The sequence below is a fragment of the Eucyclogobius newberryi genome, unplaced genomic scaffold (genome assembly GCF_026437365.1).
Source record: "Eucyclogobius newberryi isolate DKJ021-1_F unplaced genomic scaffold, fEucNew1.0.hap1 SCAF_5, whole genome shotgun sequence".
NCBI lineage: Eukaryota > Metazoa > Chordata > Actinopteri > Gobiiformes > Gobiidae > Eucyclogobius > Eucyclogobius newberryi.
In genome coordinates this window covers 5,571,688-5,593,216 of record NW_027316167.1, presented here as the reverse complement: position 1 = coordinate 5,593,216, position 21,529 = coordinate 5,571,688, and the positions used below count along the sequence as shown (strand labels likewise).

Genomic DNA, 21,529 nt, shown 5'->3' with positions numbered 1-21,529 from the left:
AAAATATTTTCATATTCTATTTTTGATACTGCTAAGTTGATTGATTTATAGTGGTTCTAGTTGACTTTTATGCTAGTTTTTGAAGGTTTTTACATGACTTTGATGCCAATGGATCTGCAAAATTAAAGAGTGGAAATGTATCTAAAGCATTAAACTTCAGGTGTGGGGAACAGCCCAGTCAAACCAGTAACACACTTGACAAACATAGTATCAGCTGAAACAGCTGCTCCAATACCAATACTCAACATGCTCATGTTCGGAAGTTGTTCCTCTAGTAAAACACATGAATGTGTGCTAGCAGCTCGTAGCTTGTGATTTGTAAGTTGTAACTTATGTTAATAAACAGTGAATAAACCAGATAAATTGAGTTTATTTCACTGCAGTTAAGCCTTGTATTTGATAGTCGTCCTTGTTCATGTGTCTTCAACTTAATTTAGCCAAGTCGCTTGTGTTATGCTGTTATAACATTATGCAAATATGGCATGAGTTCAGCTGGACTCATTAGGTCCGGACCTGAACCTAAACCTCTGGATTCGAATCCGGACTTGAACCTGAACGTGGGTTTAGGTCTGCATCCCTAGGTACAAGTCACTCCCACTTTTTTCACAAATTCAAGTCACTCCCACTTTTTTCACAAGTACAAGTCCAATAAAACAAGTCCCAGTCCAGTTACAGCCCACGTGATGGAGCGGTCGTAGAGCCCCTGCTCCCGCTGCAGGCTCGGGGGCCCGTGTTACCTGCTGGGGGCCAAGCTTTGATGTATCCCGTGCAGTGGACCACAGAGTACTGCGCCTCTCCCTCTTTGGATGGCCCCAGTCCGTTCCTGTCCCACACAAACACAGCGTCAGTCACAGTTTGGCGTAGCGTAGCCTAGCGTAGCATCGTCTTGGCGTGCGGCGTGTTGTCGTTGGCTGTGAGGCGCGACTGGAAGATTGCGGCGTGATAAAGCTGATTTCTATTGTTCAGAGGAACTGAAAACACTCGAAATGCAATGATTAAAAATGAACTGAAGTACAAGTTCAAGCACTGCTGCCATAAAAGTATGACATATGCAAACATAGTACTAGTTACAGTACTTTTTTATGCAATTTTAGCTTATTATAGCAGCGAAAGGTTTACAAAATAAGCTACCCAAAAATAATGAGTATTTGTACTTAGATTACTGTATGTAGTTATTACTTTTGAAATATCAGGTCGATGTACTCACTTTTCAGCAGTAAAACATTATGGAGGATGTGTAAGAATATATTTCTATTGCAAGTACTACTGCAGATATGTTCAGCTTGCAGACAGTGGAAGTACAGAGGAAGTAGAGTGGAAGTAGACTGGAAGTACAGTGGAAGTAGAGTGGAAGTAGAGTGGAAGTACAGCGGAAGTACAGCAGAAGTAGAGCGGAAGTAGAGTGGAAGTACAGCGGAAGTACAGCGGAAGTAGAGTGGAAGTGCAGTGGAAGTAGATTGGAAGTACAAAGGAAGTACAGTGGAAGTAGAAGTACAGTAGACGTAGAGTGGAAGTAGAGTGGAAGTACAGCGGAAGTACAGCGGAAGTAGAGTGGAAGTAGTGTGGAAGTAGAAGTACAGTGGAGGTAGAGTGGAAGTACAAAGAAAGTACAGAGGAAGTTCAGTGGAAGTACAGAGGAAGTAGCGTGGAAGTACCTGTATCGTTTCCTCATGTTGGAGAGGCGGTTCAGAGAGATGTGGTCCAGAGGCGCACTTCCACACCTAAACACAAACACACAAACAGTTTAAGCAGAAAATAAACAATAATAAACAAATATGGTTACTTTTAAAGACGACTCTCCTGGTGGAACATCTGACCACCAAATACACCAAATAAAGTAAAAATGAGAAAATTGTAAAAACCTGTCATGGGCACTTTAAATATGTGTGTTTTAAGGTCATTTTGAGCAATAAAAACTTGTCATTAAATGCAAGACATGCAGCAGTGTGGAACATTCCAGACAAATAGAATCCCCATCTCCATAGAAACAAGCTGGAAATGTTACAATAAATGCTGCAATGGCTGAGATGTTTAATCTGAACTCTGCTGTAATCAGCCTGTGTTTGTGCCTTTGGGCAGTGCACTGCAGCTGCGCCTCCATCAGTGCACCACAGACTCATCCTCTTATCACAACACTGGATGAATAATGGAACATGCATAGAATGTCTTGTAATAAAAATAAAAAAACAATCACACTTTTTAACATATAAAGAGCAAAAATACATTGTTGTTCTTGTGGCAAATCTTATTTTAAGACTGAAAATCAAGGTAAATACTTCATTCGAGCATTATCAAGATCATTATTAAGATGGGCCTTTCCCCGTGCGTCTTAAACCCAGAGCATCACGATCAGACGCTCTTGTCTCTGCCACTGACCCTGAACATACTTGAAAACAGACGATGGACACACGGGTCCAGACACGGTCACATCTTTACCTCATCAGTCTCGTGAAGTCACCTTTATTATTATGTGCAAAAACGTATGGAATGTGACGGGCGGCAGGAGGTCAGATGGAGAGCAGGTTGATTGCTTTGCGCGGCCTGTTTCGCCCGTGCACATGCCTTACATAAGCTGCATGTTTCCAATAAGGCGTCCTCCGGGACCCGAGCTCGCCGCCGTGCCACGCCGGCAGACGGCCACGCGGTTTGAATTATGCAAAGCCCGAAAATAGGACGCGTACGATCAGAGCGTACATTCCAAACGGCTGAACTCACGGGCTCTGCGGCCAGATATGGACGACTGGGTGACGGCGCCCCCCCCTCGCCCGGGTCCCGCTCGCTACACGGCGGCGTAAACCTACACCTGCGTCACCGTGGTTACGATGCTGAAGCAATGGAAGCTGACACTGGTATTCGAATACATAAACAAAGGTTAATTATCTTAAAGACTTTAAACCAGTTTGTTGTTTTCCACTAAAGCCGCATGTAATAGAGAAAATGGCCTTTACTTTGCTGAAGTGAACAGTAATAGCATAATAGTAGTTGCGTAAATGTATTTATTCCTTATTATTTCCAAGAAAACATTGATTTACATTTGTCTTTTTTTAGTACCGTGCGATATCCATGCGATTACCGTGACAATACTGCGCTTTATACTACATACTACATACTTTACTACATACTACATACATGTGCACCGGCGCTACCACTGAGCCACGGCTTATAAGTCTGATTTTGGTAAGTTATTGCCCGCATTTTGTAATTATTTGTTTCAAAATGTGGCAAATTATTGTTTTTAAATCTGCTTTTTTACATGTCAAAGTGACAATTCTATTTGTCAATTTGGATTTGGATTAAATAATGCAGCGTTATCACACAATGCGGCTGTACACCCAGACTCGTGCCTCTATGTGAGAAGTTCCGGGTTCGATTCCTGTGTGGGACGAGGACTTCCTGTTTGGGATGAGGACTTCCTGTTTGGGACGAGGACTTCCTGTGTGAGACGAGGACTTCCTGTGTGAGACGAGGACTTCCTGTGTGAGACGAGGACTTCCTGTGTTGAACGAGGACATCCTGTTTGGGACGAGGACTTCCTGTGTGAGACGAGGACTTCCTGTGTGAGACGAGGACTTCCTGTGTGAGACGAGGACTTCCTGTGTTGCACGAGGACTTCCTGTGTGAGACGAGGACTTCCTGTGTTGCACGAGGACTTCCTGTTTGGGACGAGGACTTCCTGTGTGAAACGAGGACTTCCTGTGTTGGACGAAGACATCCTGTGTTGGATGAGGACTTCCTGTGTGGGACGAGGACTTCCTGTTTGGGACGAGGACTTCCTGTGTGGAACAAGGACTTCCTTTGTGGAACGAGGACTTCCTGTGTGGAACGAGGACTTCCTGTGTGGGACGAGGACTTCCTGTTTGGGACGAGGACGTCATGTGTGGAACAAGGACTTCCTATTTTGGGACAAGGACTTCCTGTGTGGGACGAGGACTTCCTGTGTGGGACGAGGACTTCCTGTGTGGAACAAGGACTTCCTTTGTGGAACGAGGACTTCCTGTGTGGAAAGAGGACTTCCTGTGTGGAAAGAGGACTTCCTGTGTGGAACGAGGACTTCCTGTTTGGGCCGAGGACTTCCTGTGTGGAACAAGGACTTCCTATTTTGGGACGAGAACTTCCTGTGTGGGACGAGGACTTCCTGTGTGGGACGAGGACTTCCTGTTTGGGCCGAGGACTTCCTGTGTGGAACAAGGACTTCCTATTTTGGGACGAGAACTTCCTGTGTGGGACGAGGACTTCCTGTGTGGGACGAGTGACTTCCTGTTTGGGACGAGGACTTCCTGCCCAAAACCCTCCGTCTGAAGTGGGTTCTTTTTCCAGGTAAGCGCTGCCTCTCGTCTCTATCGTGGGCTTAATAAACCTTTTTTACCTTGTTCCTCACACCCGTCGACAGCAGGAACACGCGCAACAAATCAAAGTAAAAGTACAGGACCTCGCTGTAAAATTATACAGGAAATTGCCTTCATAAATCTCCGGTGAAGGTTCGTTCTGTTTTGTAGCTCGACACTCGGAGACTCTTTATGTGGTTTTACAGGGGGGCGCCTCCTGCTGTTCGCCTTGGGGATAGCGCCCCCGGGTGTGTGATAAGGAACAGGCCCCCTCGTCTTGATTCATAGACCTTAAAGTGTGTTCCCTGCTCTTGATAGCCCGAAACTTAAGATTTATCCTCTTGCAGTGGACGGATGTGGCTGATTTGAATTCCAGACACAGGATTGTAGCTATAGGAACGGCATTGGATGTAAATAAATAAATAAATAGATAAAAGTGAAATAATGAATGAACGCAAGGTCTGTTTTGACCAAGCATCCTCCAGTAAAGTTGGAGAATACTGCAGAACACAAAGACGCCAACGTTTGCCACTCGTATCTGTCAAAGGGCCTTTAACCTCACTAAACATGTTATTTGGTTTGATACATTTACCTAAAAGATGTAACGACGATTATCTAGACTTTAAATAATCTATTAGATATGTGAAGATATGTGAAGTTATACAATTGATGTCTTTATCATTTTGTAGAAAATGTGCATTAAATCGGTTTATTATAATTTTAAATAATCGTCTTGAATTCGCAGTGTGACGCGATTAAACGTGATTAATCCAATTTCTAAAGTAATTAAACTGTTTCACACAAAAACAATAAAGCCATGTCACTCTGCAGGTCGTTTGAATCGTTAGCGAGGAGGTTAATTGTTCACGCCTCTGCCATTGAACATTGCAGCACAACAGTTCTGGTGCCACGCCCTGGTGCCACGCCCTGGTGCCACAGCCTGGTGCCACAGCCTGGAGCCACAGCCTAGTGCCACGCCCTGGTGCCATGCCCTGGTGCCACGCCCTGTTGCCACAGCCTGGTGCCACGCCCTGGAGGGATCCCGTCTGGTTCTGGGTTCTGGACTCTTTAGCCGAGCTCAGCACTAACAGTGTGTTTTCAATTTCAAGGTTTCCTGTTTTTCACAGATCACCACAGCTCCAGGGAGCGCTGCCATCGCTCGCTGTTGGATAAATGTCCTTCCAGCAGCCAGTCAGCAGCCGGTCAGCAGCCGCGCCGACGGAACAAATGATCATTTCAGTAAAGCAGATTCCATTGCGTTTTTGGTACATTTCATGCTCTTTTCAAATGTAAGCACACTTATTACACTCATCCTGAAAGAGCAGCCTGACGGCCTGTTGGTGAGGGCGCAGCTGTAGGACCCCCTAACAACGGCCTGCTGGTGTGAGGGCGCGGCTGTAGGACCCCCTAACAACGGCCTGCTGGTGTGAGGGCGGGGCTGTAGGACCCCCTAACAACGGCCTGCTGGTGTGAGGGCGGGGCTGTAGGACCCCCTAACAACGGCCTGCTGGTGTGAGGGCGGGGCTGTAGGACCCCCTAACGACGGCCTGCTGGTGAGGGCGCGGCTGTAGGACCCCCTAACAACGGCCTGCTGGTGTGAGGGCGGGGCTGTAGGACCCCCTAACAACGGCCTGCTGGTGTGAAGGCGGGGCTGTAGGACCCCCTGACAACGGCCTGCTGGTGTGAGGGCGGGGCTGTAGGACCCCCTAACAACGGCCTGCTGGTGTGAGGGCGGGGCTGTAGGACCCCCTAACAACGGCCTGCTGGTGTGAGGGCGCGGCTGTAGGACCCCCTAACGACGGCCTGCTGGTGCTGTTGACCCCGTGTGTGAGGGCGGGGCTGTGTGAGGGCGGGGCTCACCTCATGCGGCAGATGAAGGAGCGGCGCGAGCCCATGCACATCCTCATGGACGACTGCTGACCCTCCTTCTTCACCGTCCCGGTCTTCAGGTCCAGGATCCGGCCTGAGAAAAGAGCAGAACGTGCAGCGGGTCAGTCCAGCACACATGACCACAGCTGACCTTTCACCTTTCCATGACATGATAGAAGGCGCCATCAACAACGCCCCCTACAGCTCAGACGACTCTTTGAACTAAAATGCACTGAAGATTATGTTGGAATTTTGCTCAAAATTATTGAAACAATCATAATAGAAGAGCAAATTTTTTAGGTTTATAATTTCACTTCCTGTTTGTAATTGAGGACTTCCGGTAGGAAATTACCCAGCAAACTCACACTTTTTATTTGACAAATGAAGCCTGCGTAAATTCAGCCTGGAAGACCTAACTCCATCCATCTACATCAAGGCCACCATGGAAGGACCCCTCTCCCCAGCGCCATCATCGCACTCAAGCGGGCGTGGCCTGTCCGTCTGTGAGAGTCAGATCCCTCACTTCACCATGGACTCTCCCAGGTTTCTGCGCTTATCCCAAAGAGGTTATGCAGTTTTTCCTGGCCAAAGAAGTAGGGTGTGAGGACAGAAGTAGGGTGTAAGGACAGAAGTAGGGTGAAAGGTCAGGGGGCGTCTGCACCATGGCCCTCGCACCTGCTCCTCATCCCCAATCAACGCTCTCAAGTGACTCCTCCCCGCTCCAATCAGCGCCCAGGCGGTCGCATTTAACCCCTCAGACAGATGGCTCGGCCGCTCAAACCGTACTGCGACCCACCGCCTCCCCTGCACCTCCTCTGCATTCCCCTCATCCTCTACCACCACCAGTCTCCAGGCTCCGGGGGGAGACATCTAATACAAATAGATCATGGAGTGCCCATGATTGCAACGTCTTCCGCCGGGGTCTGAGCGCCAAATAACTCACGAATAAAGCTTGCTAAACAGTCCATTCTCGTGGTCTCTTTGTCTCTCCAGGGTGAAATACAAATATATGAGAGCGACTTTATTTTGTTGAATTCATGTTTAAAGAGTCAAAAAAGTTGTTTCTTTGTGTAAATTCTACATAAACTGGAATGAGCGTCCCTGATGTGATGTCACTTCCTGTCCCTGGTGTGATGTCACTTCCTGTCATTTTCTACAGATTTTCCGGCGTTTTCTCCACCAACACCAGCTCGATTGGTGTAAAACCATCATTTATATGTACAATAAGTATAAATACACCAAATAAAGTCAAAATTAGAAAATCCTAGTCATTGGCCCTTTAATAGTGTGATTCCTTATTCAGTTTAAAGTTATTACGTGATATTCCAGCGACTTTACAGTACTTCAAATGGACTTTTAATGGTACAAATAAACATGCACAAACAGTCTGAAGACTTCTTATCATAACTGTGTCATTGGTTCTGTCCTTGGAACACAAACATTTGGTTTGAGCGCGACAGAAACACATTTACACTGTTTTTATGCTTTATTCACCCGGAGGTCCCAGAAAAGCAGCCACATCACCACAGAGAGAAAATATCACCATTCACAATCCTCTCACCACAATTTTATTTTTATAATTTTCTCTGCTGTTTTCAATTTAAATATCAGTTTTTAGTGTTAATTCATCTGGTAAAGTCCAGCTCAAACGACTCAAACATCTACGTTCTCCACATGATGTGAAATGTGACTGTGGTGTAAAGGTCTGAGACAAAACGCTCTTAATATGAAGGTTTTTATTCACTAAAGTTAAATAAAGATGTGGCAGTTTGAAACAATAGAACTCAAGTGTAATAATTATGTCCATCTTACAATCAAATTCAAGTACTTTTTATTTTTAATGAACTTAGACAACGCTATGAAGCTAACGAACACGTAAAGAGAAGTCCTGTGCGCCACTTTGAGACAAACAATCCCTGATCACAACAACAACAACAACCCTGCATATTTTATATATTTGATCAATAATTCCAACATGACTGTGACTGTTTTGCTCATATTCAACCCCGACACGACTCGCGCCCCATAAACACTTGAGGTCCTCGTGCTGTGGCACAGTAAACAACACGTCGTTGCCCCGGGTTACGACTCTGTGCAGGTGGAAGGTGATGGCCGCCCACCACCTGATGTCTGTCTCTGCTCGCGTCTGCACAGAACATGCAGGAGTTGCTGGTTGTGTCCATGGCAGGGGTGGCCCATAACGGGGGGGCGGCCCATGGCAGGGGGGCCCATAACAGGGGGGGGCATAAAGGGGGGGGGGCATGGCAGGGCCCATGGCAGGGGTGGCCCATAACGGGGGGGCGGCCCATGGTAGGGGGGCCCTGTGTGGACGGTCCCTCATCTGCCTGAAGAGTGGCTCCAGTTCGCCTCCGACGGTCCCTCATCTGCCTGAAGAGTGGCTCCAGTTCGCCTCAGTCGGTCCCTCATCTGCCTGAAGAGTGGCTCCAGTTCGCCTCAGTCGGTCCCTCATCTGCCTGAAGAGTGGGTCCAGCTCGCCTCAGACGGTCCCTCATCTGCCTGAAGAGTGGGTCCAGCTCCAGTCTCCCTCGTGTCCGTCTGTCCGTCTGTGAGAGTCGGATCTCTCCTTCACTGGAACTCCTCCAGGTTTCTACGCTTTTTTCCCAAAGAGGTTTTTTTGTAGTTTTTCCTGGCCGAGAAGGAGAGTCTAAGGACAGAGGACCCTGGGACATCGTCCCTCGCCACCACAGACATTGTCTGACTCCATCGCCACCACAGACATTGTTGATTCATTTCTCCCTGTGGCCCTCAGAGGCAACTGTTGTTGTGATTTTGGGCCTTACAAAAATAAATTGATTTGATTTGATTTGATAACAGGGGGGGGCATGGCAGGGCCCATGGCAGGGGGGGCCCATGGCAGGTAAACAAACAGACAAAGGCAGGGGGGTTTCAGAACTCCTCCCTGAGGCTCACTACTATAGTACTTGTACTGCTACTTTTACCTGTCTCACCACATACTTGTGATGAGCTCGTTGTCATGGCCCCTACAAAGCACCAAATGTCCCTGAGCTCCAGGGGCCGACACACAACACACTGTCATTCTAGACTACACAAGCTTCACCTCCAACTGTCTGGTTCAAATATCAAAAGAATAATACAAGACAAAACATTCCACTGGAGGAAACACACACTATATATATATACACACACACACACACACTATATACACACACACTAACACAATAACACACACACACAGACGTATACACGCACGCACGCACACACCACACACAGACACAGACACACACACACACACTATATACAAACACACACACACACACATGCGTGTGTGAGAGTGTGTGTGTGTGTCTGTGCGTGTGTTATTGTCTTATTGTGTGTCTCTCTGTGTGTATGTGTCTGTGTGTGTGCGTGCGTGCGTGTATACGTCTGTGTGTGTGTGTTATTGTGTTAGTGTGTGTGTATATAGTGTGTGTTTCCTCCAGTGGAATGTGCACATCAGACTTTTCTGATGTGAAACAGGCTTTTTCACTGTGTTAACATGAAGTGTGTCACAGGCTAAAGGCGCACAGTTCTACTCCCCACGCATTCCTCGTAACCGCGAGCAACACGGCGTCACCGAGACGTGCAACGAGAGACAAAACAAGCAGCGCCGAGCAGGAACATCACAACATCACAACACGCTTTAGTACGTTCTACACAATCATAAAGTGATAACGCTTTATCATCATGTCAGGCTTGTTTTTCATTAAAGACGCTCTGAACTTTCCCACAGAACGACATTTTAAATACATTTTTTTCTCTAGTTTATCTCCAGAACATATGAACAACCTAAAAATAGAAAAAACAAAATTCCTACGGCAGATTTACAACATTTAAAGAGACTTTAAATACATCTGTGTTTATAACTGTCACGATCACGTTCTATCTCTTTCATGACATTGTTGTTGCGCGTCATGTTGTCAATCTTCTGCAAACATAAAACAAGCAGGTAACGTGGCCTGGTCAGATCTGTGGAGAGGCGAGTGTCACCGTGGCGACGTACGGAACCGAGCGATAACAAAACAGCCGCGATCTAAACGAACAAACGCGAGACACGACACAACGTACACAACATTCTGAAGCAAAACGTCTGTGGGACCAGCAGGAGCTCCGCTAGGAAAGTGACGTAGTGCACCTTTAAATGGTAAAAGTGACATAGTGCACTTTTAAATGGTAGTAGTGACATAGTGCACCTTTAAATGGTAATAGTGACATAGTGCACCTTTAAATGGTAAAAGTGACATAGTGCACCTTTAAATGGTAAAAGTGACATAGTGCACCTTTAAATGGTAAAAGTGACATAGTGCACCTTTAAATGGTAATAGTGACATAGTGCACTTTTAAATGGTAGTAGTGACATAGTGCACCTTTAAATGGTAATAGTGACATAGTGCACCTTTAAATGGTAAAAGTGACATAGTGCACCTTTAAATGGTAATAGTGACATAGTGCACCTTTAAATGGTAAAAGTGACATAGTGCACCTTTAAATGGTAAAAGTGACATAGTGCACCTTTAAATGGTAAAAGTAACATAGTGCACCTTTAAATGGTAAAAGTGACATAGTGCACCTTTAAATGGTAAAAGTGACAGTGCACCTTTAAATGGTAAAAGTAACATAGTGCACCTTTAAATGGTAAAAGTGACATAGTGCACCTTTAAATGGTAAAAGTAACATAGTGCACCTTTAAATGGTAAAAGTGACATAGTGCACCTTTAAATGGTAAAAGTGACATAGTGCACCTTTAAATGGTAAAAGTAACATAGTGCACCTTTAAATGGTAAAAGTAACATAGTGCACCTTTAAATGGTAAAAGTGACATAGTGCACCTTTAAATGGTAAAAGTGACAGTGCACCTTTAAATGGTAAAAGTAACATAGTGCACCTTTAAATGGTAAAAGTAACATAGTGCACCTTTAAATGGTAAAAGTAACATAGTGCACCTTTAAATGGTAAAAGTGACATAGTGCACCTTTAAATGGTAAAAGTAACATAGTGCACTTTTAAATGGTAAAAGTGACATAGTGCACCTTTAAATGGTAAAAGTAACATAGTGCACTTTTAAATGGTAAAAGTAACAGCACTGAACTGTGAAAATGGATTTATGTTTTGGTTTGAATCAGATTGTGGAATGGAACTTGAAATCTGTGACACAACACTGCCCTCTAGTGGAGAAGGACTGAATCTGTGACACAACACTGCCCTCTAGTGGAGAACGAGAGTCAGATCAAGAGCAGCCCTCACCAGACACTTCTATATCACTATTATAACTGTTCTGTTTACAACATTTGATTGTGCACTAATGAAATGGGTTTACAGAAATGTCCCGTGATTGGCTCAACACATCGACTGTTCTGTTTGACAAGTACACTAATGACACTTACTTTATTGATTGGGAAATTGAAGAGTATATATTTGGTAATTCTTGAAAATTGTAGGACAGAAATGAAGAATCGTACGACAGTGAAGAGCATTATAGATACGCTTTACACAATAACTATGCATCAGTACTACAGTACAATGATTACCGGATTTTTCGGGCCATAAGTCGCTCCTTTTTTCATAGTTTTTGGCCGGGGTGTGACTTATACGCCAGAGGGACTTTATTGATGATATTATTTGTTATTTTCACCCTGACAACCACAAGAGGGCGCTCTAGGCTCTAAGCGACGCAGAAGAAGAATCTGCACTTCCTCTTCCTCTGGAGTTTGTGGAGTTGTTTAGAAGTGACAGTGAACACTTGAGGTCTGAAAAGTTGTGGTGAGTGAACAGCTGTGGTGAGTGAACAGTTGTAGTGAGGGAGTGAACAGTTGTGGTGAGTGAACAGTTGTGGTGAGTGAACAGTTGTGGTGAGTGAACAGTTGTGGTGAGGGAGTTAACAGTTGTGGTGAGGGAGTGAACAGTTGTGGTGAGGGAGTGAACAGTTGTGGTGAGGGAGTGAACAGTTGTGGTGAGTGAACAGTTGTGGTGAGTGAACAGTTGTGGTGAGGGAGTTAACAGTTGTGGTGAGGGAGTGAACAGTTGTGGTGAGGGAGTGAACAGTTGTGGTGAGTGAACAGTTGTGGTGAGGGAGTTAACAGTTGTGGTGAGGGAGTGAACAGTTGTGGTGAGGGAGTGAACAGTTGTGGTGAGTGAACAGCTGTGGTGAGTGAACAGTTGTAGTGAGGGAGTGAACAGTTGTGGTGAGTGAACAGTTGTGGTGAGTGAACAGTTGTAGTGAGGGAGTGAACAGTTGTGGTGAGTGAACAGTTGTGGTGAGTGAACAGTTGTGGTGAGGGAGTTAACAGTTGTGGTGAGGGAGTGAACAGTTGTGGTGAGGGAGTGAACAGTTGTGGTGAGTGAACAGTTGTGGTGAGTGAACAGTTGTGGTGAGGGAGTTAACAGTTGTGGTGAGGGAGTGAACAGTTGTGGTGAGGGAGTGAACAGTTGTGGTGAGTGAACAGCTGTGGTGAGTGAACAGTTGTAGTGAGGGGGTGAACAGTTGTGGTGAGTGAACAGTTGTAGTGAGGGAGCTAACAGTTGTGGTGAGTGAACAGTTGTGGTGAGTGAACAGTTGTGGTGAGGGAGTTAACAGTTGTGGTGAGGGAGTGAACAGTTGTGGTGAGTGAACAGCTGTGGTGAGTGAACAGTTGTAGTGAGGGAGTGAACAGTTGTGGTGAGTGAACAGTTGTGGTGAGTGAACAGTTGTGGTGAGGGAGTTAACAGTTGTGGTGAGGGAGTGAACAGTTGTGGTGAGGGAGTGAACAGTTGTGGTGAGTGAACAGTTGTGGTGAGTGAACAGTTGTGGTGAGGGAGTTAACAGTTGTGGTGAGGGAGTGAACAGTTGTGGTGAGGGAGTGAACAGTTGTGGTGAGTGAACAGTTGTGGTGAGGGAGTTAACAGTTGTGGTGAGGGAGTGAACAGTTGTGGTGAGGGAGTGAACAGTTGTGGTGAGTGAACAGCTGTGGTGAGTGAACAGTTGTAGTGAGGGAGTGAACAGTTGTGGTGAGTGAACAGTTGTGGTGAGTGAACAGTTGTAGTGAGGGAGTGAACAGTTGTGGTGAGTGAACAGTTGTGGTGAGTGAACAGTTGTGGTGAGGGAGTTAACAGTTGTGGTGAGGGAGTGAACAGTTGTGGTGAGGGAGTGAACAGTTGTGGTGAGTGAACAGTTGTGGTGAGTGAACAGTTGTGGTGAGGGAGTTAACAGTTGTGGTGAGGGAGTGAACAGTTGTGGTGAGGGAGTGAACAGTTGTGGTGAGTGAACAGCTGTGGTGAGTGAACAGTTGTAGTGAGGGGGTGAACAGTTGTGGTGAGTGAACAGTTGTAGTGAGGGAGCTAACAGTTGTGGTGAGTGAACAGTTGTGGTGAGTGAACAGTTGTGGTGAGGGAGTTAACAGTTGTGGTGAGGGAGTGAACAGTTGTGGTGAGTGAACAGCTGTGGTGAGTGAACAGTTGTAGTGAGGGAGTGAACAGTTGTGGTGAGTGAACAGTTGTGGTGAGTGAACAGTTCTGGTGAGGGAGTTAACAGTTGTGGTGAGGGAGTGAACAGTTGTGGTGAGTGAACAGCTGTGGTGAGTGAACAGTTGTAGTGAGGGAGTGAACAGTTGTGGTGAGTGAACAGTTGTAGTGAGGGAGCTAACAGTTGTGGTGAGTGAACAGTTGTAGTGAGGGAGTGAACAGTTGTGGTGAGTGAACAGTTGTGGTGAGTGAACAGTTCTGGTGAGGGAGTGAACAGTTGTGGTGAGGGAGTGAACAGTTGTGGTGAGTGAACAGCTGTGGTGAGTGAACAGTTGTAGTGAGGGAGTGAACAGTTGTGGTGAGTGAACAGTTGTAGTGAGGGAGCTAACAGTTGTGGTGAGTGAACAGTTGTGGTGAGTGAACAGTTGTGGTGAGGGAGTTAACAGTTGTGGTGAGGGAGTGAACAGTTGTGGTGAGGGAGTGAACAGTTGTGGTGAGTGAACAGCTGTGGTGAGTGAACAGTTGTAGTGAGGGAGTGAACAGTTGTGGTGAGTGAACAGTTGTAGTGAGGGAGCTAACAGTTGTGGTGAGTGAACAGTTGTGGTGAGTGAACAGTTTTAGTGAGGGAGTGAACAGTTGTGGTGAGGGAGTGAACAGTTGTGGTGAGGGAGTGAACAGTTGTGGTGAGGGAGTGAACAGTTGTGGTGAGGGAGTGAACAGTTGTGGTGAGTGAACAGTTGTGGTGAGGGAGAGAACAGTTGTGGTGAGGGAGTGAACAGTTGTGGTGAGTGAACAGTAGTGGTGAGGGAGTGAACAGTTGTGGTGAGGGAGTGAACAGTTGTGGTGAGGGAGAGAACAGTTGTGGTGAGGGAGTGAACAGTTGTGGTGAGTGAACAGTAGTGGTGAGGGAGTGAACAGTTGTAGTGAGGGAGTGAACAGTTGTGGTGAGTGAACAGTTGTGGTGAGGGAGAGAACAGTTGTGGTGAGGGAGTGAACAGTTGTGGTGAGTGAACAGTAGTGGTGAGGGAGTGAACAGTTGTGGTGAGGGAGTGAACAGTTGTGGTGAGGGAGTGAACAGTTGTGGTGAGTGAACAGTTGTGGTGAGGAAGTGAACAGTTGTGGTGAGGGAGAGAACAGTTGTGGTGAGGGAGTGAACAGTCTGAACAGCGGTCAGTACCTGTCATGGAGTTCTCGGAGGTGCTAAGCTGCTCCCTCAGCTTGTCCACGTCGTCCGGGTGCACCTGCTCGTACAGGGTGCTGCCGAACCACTCGGAGTGCGTGTGGTTCAGGACGGGCGTCACAGAGTCGGACACGTAGATGACCCTGCCGGTCTCGGCCGCTACCACGAACAGGAAGCCGTCCGCCGCCTCCAGGATCAGGTGCTTGAGCTCCTGCGCGCGGGAGAACAGGGGACTCTTCTGGTTACCGTGGGGATTACATTAAATTAATCATTTTAGTCGCAATCAACAGTGATCGCTCCAACTGCGCTACATCCACGTGCTCAGGTCTGACCGCTCGATTCTCGTCACATGCAGAAGAGTTCTAGTCCAGCTTTATTTTACGTGCAGCTCCTCTATGACCGCTCCTCTGACAGCTCCTCACTGACCGCTCCTCTCTGACCGCCCCTCTATGACAGCTCCTCTGACCGCTCCTCTATGACCGCTCCTCTCTAACCGCCCCTGTCTGACCGCTCCTGACCGCTCCTCAATGACCGCTCCTCTGACAGCTCCTCAATGACCGCTCCTCTGACAGCTCCTCTATGACCGCTCCACTCTGACAGCTCCTCACTGACCGCTCCTCTCTGACCGCTCCACTCTGACCGGCCCTCTATGACAGCTCCTCTGACCGCTCCTCTATGACCGCTCCTCTCTAACCGCCCCTGTCTGACCGCTCCTGACCGCTCCTCAATGACAGCTCCTCTGACCGCTCCTCTATGACCGCTCCTCTCTAACCGCCCCTGTCTGACCGCTCCTGACCGCTCCTCAATGACCGCTCCTCTAACAGCTCCTCTATGACCGCTCCACTCTGACAGCCCCTCTTTGACCGCTCCTCTCTGACCGCTCCTCTGACAGCTCCTCACTGACCGCTCCTCTCTGACAGCTCCTCTGACAGCTCCTCACTGACCGCTCCTCTCTGACAGCTCCTCACTGACCGCTCCTCTGACCGCTCCTCTCTGACTGTTCCTCACTGACTGCTCCTCTGACCGCTCCTCTGACCGCTCCTCTCTGACTGTTCCTCTATGACAGCCCCTCTGACCGCTCCTCTCTGACAGCTCCTCACTGAGCGCTCCTCTCTGACCGCTCCACTCTGACAGCTCCTCTCTGACCGCCCCTCTATGACAGCTCCTCTGACCGCTCCTCTCTGACAGCTCCTCACTAACCGCTCCTCTCTGACAGCTCCTTTATGACCGCTTCTCTGACCGCTCCTCTCTGACAGCTCCTCTGACAGCTCCTCTATAACCGCTCCACTCTGACAGCCCCTCTCTGACAGCTCCTCACTGACAGCTCCTCACTGACTGCTCCTCTGACCGCTCCACTCTGACAGCTCCTCTCTGACCGCCCCTCTATGACAGCCCCTCTGACCGCTCCTCTCTGACAGCTCCTCACTGAGCGCTCCTCTCTGACCGCTCCACTCTGACAGCTCCTCTCTGACCGCCCCTCTATGACAGCTCCTCTGACCGCTCCTCTCTGACAGCTCCTCACTAACCGCTCCTCTCTGACAGCTCCTTTATGACCGCTTCTCTGACCGCTCCTCTCTGACAGCTCCTCTGACAGCTCCTCTATGACCGCTCCACTCTGACAGCCCCTCTCTGACCGCTCCTCTGACAGCTCCTCACTGACCGCTCCTCTCTGACCGCTCCACTCTGACCGCCCCTCTATGACAGCTCCTCTGACCGCTCCTCTATGACCGCTCCTCTCTAACCGCCCCTGTCTGACCGCTCCTGACCGCTCCTCAATGACCGCTCCTCTGACAGCTCCTCTATGACCGCTCCACTCTGACAGCCCCTCTCTGACCGCTCCTCTCTGACCGCTCCTCTGACAGCTCCTCACTGACCGCTCCTCTCTGACAGCTCCTTTATGACCGCTTCTCTGACAGCTCCTTTATGACCGCTTCTCTCTGACAGCTCCTCTGACAGCTCCTCTGACAGCTCCTCACTGACCGCTCCTCTGACAGCTCCTCACTGACCGCTCCTCTGACCGCTCCTCTCTGACTGTTCCTCACTGACTGCTCCTCTGACAGCTCCTCTATGACCGCTCCACTCTGACAGCCCCTCTCTGACCGCTCCTCTCTGACCGCTCCTCTGACAGCTCCTCACTGACCGCTCCTCTCTGACAGCTCCTTTATGACCGCTTCTCTCTGACAGCTCCTCTGACAGCTCCTCTGACAGCTCCTCACTGACCGCTCCTCTGACAGCTCCTCACTGACCGCTCCTCTGACCGCTCCTCTCTGACTGTTCCTCACTGACTGCTCCTCTGATCGCTCCTCTCTGACCGCCCCTCTATGACAGCCCCTCTGACCGCTCCTCTCTGACAGCTCCTCACTGAGCGCTCCTCTCTGACCGCTCCACTCTGACAGCTCCTCTCTGACCGCCCCTCTATGACAGCTCCTCTGACCGCTCCTCTCTGACAGCTCCTCACTAACCGCTCCTCTCTGACAGCTCCTTTATGACCGCTTCTCTGACCGCTCCTCTCTGACAGCTTCTCTGACAGCTCCTCACTGACCGCTCCTCTGACCGCTCCTCTCTGACAGCTCCTCTGACAGCTCCTCACTGACCGCTCCTCTGACCGCTCCTCTCTGACAGCTCCTCACTGACAGCTCCTCACTGACTGCTCCTCTGACCGCTCCACTCTGACAGCTCCTCTCTGACCACCCCTCTATGACAGCCCCTCTGACCGCTCCTCTCTGACAGCTCCTCACTGAGCGCTCCTCTGACCGCTCCACTCTGACAGCTCCTCTATGACAGCCCCTCTGACCGCTCCTCTCTGACAGCTCCTCACTGAGCGCTCCTCTGACCGCTCCACTCTGACAGCTCCTCTCTGACCGCCCCTCTATGACAGCCCCTCTGACCGCTCCTCTCTGACAGCTCCTCACTGAGCGCTCCTCTGACCGCTCCACTCTGACAGCTCCTCTCTGACCGCCCCTCTATGACAGCTCCTCTGACCGCTCCTCTCTGACAGCTCCTCACTAACCGCTCCTCTCTGACAGCTCCTTTATGACCGCTTCTCTCTGACAGCTCCTCACTGACCGCTCCTCTGACCGCTCCTCTCTGACCGCCCCTCTATGACAGCTCCTCTGACAGCTCCTCACTGACCACTCCTCTCTAACCGCTCCTCTGACCGCTCCTCTCCTTCCCTGTGCTCTGTAGCTATGACAGCTATCGTGAAGCTATCTCCGGCTAATCCCGCGCGTGAGCACTGACGCCTGGTGTGGTGGGGGCGTGTCTCTTTGAGGGGCAGGCACCTGCTCTGTGAGGAAGGAGGGCTTGTAGGCCCCGTCCGTGGAGGTGTTCCCGGTGCCCCTCATGGACTTCATGTGGGACACGGCCATGCGCAGGATGGTCAGTTTGTCGGGCTTGCGTGCCAGAGCGCTGCAGGTAGGCACCATGTCGGACAGCTCGGTGATGTACTGCGTCATTTTGTTCCTGCGGCGGCGCTCAATCTCACTATGGTTCTCTCTGCAGAGGAATGAACTAAATCAGACAAGAAACACACTGAGAATACACACCAGAACCACTCGAGGGTGATCATGAGGCCTACGACACGTTCAGTAGATGGTACAGTGGATCATGAGGCCTACGACACGTTCAGTAGATACAGTGGATCATGAGGCCTACGACACGTTCAGTAGATACAGTGGATCATGAGGCCTACGACACGTTCAGTAGATGGAACAGTGGATCATGAGGCCTACGACACGTTCAATAGATGGTACAGTGGATCATGAGGCCTACGACACGTTCAGTAGATGGTACATTGGATCATGAGGCCTACGACACGTTCAGTAGATGGTACAGTGGATCATGAGGCCTACGACACGTTCAGTAGATGGTACAGTGGATCATGAGGCCTACGACACGTTCAGTAGATGCTACAGTGGATCATGAGGCCTACGACACATTCAGTAGATGGTACAGTGGATCATGAGGCCTACGACACGTTCAGTAGATGGTACAGTGGATCATGAGGCCTACGACACGTTCAGTAGATGGTACAGTGGATCATGAGGCCTACGACACATTCAGTAGATGGTACAGTAGCTCATGAGGCCTACGACACATTCAGCAGATACAGTGGATCATGAGGCCTACGACACATTCAGTAGATGATAGTGGATCGTGAGGCCTACGACACGTTCAGTAGATGATACAGTGGATCGTGAGGCCTACGACACGTTCAGTAGATGAAACAGTGGATCGTGAGGCCTACGACACGTTCAGTAGATACAGTGGATCATGAGGCCTACAACACATTCAGCAGATGGTAAAGTGGATCATGAGGCCTACGACACGTTCAGTAGATGAAACAGTGGATCGTGAGGCCTACGACACGTTCAGTAGATACAGTGGATCATGAGGCCTACGACACATTCAGCAGATGGTAAAGTGGATCATGAGGCCTACGACACGTTCAGTAGATGAAACAGTGGATCGTGAGGCCTACGACACGTTCAGTAGATACAGTGGATCATGAGGCCTACAACACATTCAGCAGATGATACTGTGGATCGTGAGGCCTACGACAAGTTCAGTAGATGATACAGTGGATCGTGAGGCCTACGACACGTTCAGTAGATGATACAGTGGATCGTGAGGCCTACGACACGTTCAGTAGATGATACAGTGGATCGTGAGGCCTACGACACATTCAGTAGATGGTACAGTGGATCATGAGGCCTACGACACATTCAGCATACAGTGGATCATGAGGCCAACGACACATTCAGTAGATGGTACAGTGGATCATGAGGCCTACAACACGTTCAGTAGATGTGGATCATGAGGCCTATGACACGTTCAGCAGATGTGGATCATGAGGCCTACGACACGTTCAGCAGATGTGGATCATGAGGCCTACGACACGTTCAGTAGATGTGGATCATGAGGCCTACGACACGTTCAGTAGATGGTACAGTGGATCATGAGGCCTACGACACGTTCAGTAGATGGTAGAGTGGATCATGAGGCCTACGACACGTTCAGTAGATGGTACAGTGGATCATGAGGCCTACGACACGTTCAGTAGATACAGTGGATCATGAGGCCTACGACACGTTCAGTAGATACAGTGGATCGTGAGGCCTACGACACGTTCAGTAGATGATACAGTGGATCGTGAGGCCTACGACACGTTCAGTAGATACAGTGGATCATGAGGCCTACAACACATTCAGCAGATGATACAGTGGATCGTGAGGCCTACGACACGTTCAGTAGATGATACAGTGGATCGTGAGGCCTACGACACATTCAGTAGATGATAGTGGATCGTGAGGCCTACGACACGTTCAGTAGATGATACAGTGGATCGTGAGGCCTACGACACATTCAGTAGATGGTACAGTGGATCATGAGGCCTACGACACGTTCAGTAGATGAAACAGTGGATCGTGAGGCCTACGACACGTTCAGTAGATGATACAGTGGATCATGAGGCCTACGACACATTCAGCATACAGTGGATCATGAGGCCTACGACACATTCAGTAGATGTGGATCATGAGGCCTACGACACGTTCAGCAGATGTGGATCATGAGGCCTACGACACGTTCAGCAGATGTGGATCATGAGGCCTACGACACGTTCAGTAGATGTGGATCATGAGGCCTACGACACGTTCAGTAGATGGTAGAGTGGATCATGAGGCCTACGACACGTTCAGTAGATGGTACAGTGGATCATGAGGCCTACGACACGTTCAGTAGATACAGTGGATCATGAGGCCTACGACACGTTCAGTAGATGCTACAGTGGATCATGAGGTCTACGATACGTTCAGTAGATGGTACAGTGGATCATGAGGCCTACGACACGTTCAGTAGATGCTACAGTGGATCATGAGGCCTACGACACGTTCAGTAGATGCTACAGTGGATCATGAGGCCTACGACACGTTCAGTAGATGCTACAGTGGATCATGAGGCCTACGACACGTTCAGTAGATACAGTGGATCATGAGGCCTACGACACATTCAGCAGATAGTGGATTATGAGGCCTACAACACGTTCAGTAGATGATACAGTGGATCGTGAGGCCTACGACACGTTCAGTAGATGATACAGTGGATCGTGAGGCCTACGACACATTCAGTAGATGGTACAGTGGATCATGAGGCCTACGACACGTTCAGTAGATGAAACAGTGGATCGTGAGGCCTACGACACGTTCAGTAGATGATACAGTGGATCATGAGGCCTACGACACATTCAGCATACAGTGGATCATGAGGCCTACGACACATTCAGTAGATGGTACAGTGGATCATGAGGCCTACAACACGTTCAGTAGATGTGGATCATGAGGCCTACGACACGTTCAGCAGATGTGGATCATGAGGCCTACGACACGTTCAGCAGATGTGGATCATGAGGCCTACGACACGTTCAGCAGATGTGGATCATGAGGCCTACGACACGTTCAGTAGATGTGGATCATGAGGCCTACGACACGTTCAGTAGATGGTACAGTGGATCATGAGGCCTACGACACGTTCAGTAGATGGTAGAGTGGATCATGAGGCCTACGACACGTTCAGTAGATGGTACAGTGGATCATGAGGCCTACGACACGTTCAGTAGATACAGTGGATCATGAGGCCTACGACACGTTCAGTAGATACAGTGGATCGTGAGGCCTACAACACGTTCAGTAGATGTGGATCA

General features: G+C 48.9%; 1 protein-coding gene across 4 annotated transcripts in view; it reads right to left on the bottom strand.

Moving 5' to 3' along the window:
- arnt2 (aryl-hydrocarbon receptor nuclear translocator 2) overlaps positions 1–21,529 on the bottom strand; it is a 63,054-nt gene that overhangs the window by 25,836 nt on the left and 15,689 nt on the right. For 2 of the 4 annotated variants that reach the window (XM_072464765.1, XM_072464767.1), the window contains 5 exons: positions 18,111–18,339; positions 14,827–15,040; positions 6,186–6,288; positions 1,656–1,721; positions 738–823 (listed from right to left, as the gene is read on the bottom strand). In XM_072464765.1, coding sequence (XP_072320866.1) covers positions 738–823; positions 1,656–1,721; positions 6,186–6,288; positions 14,827–15,040; positions 18,111–18,339 — 698 coding nt within the window. The remainder of the gene's footprint in view (positions 1–737; positions 824–1,655; positions 1,722–6,185; positions 6,289–14,826; positions 15,041–18,110; positions 18,340–21,529) is intronic. The other 2 variants (XM_072464766.1, XM_072464768.1) reach the window with 1 other exon arrangement.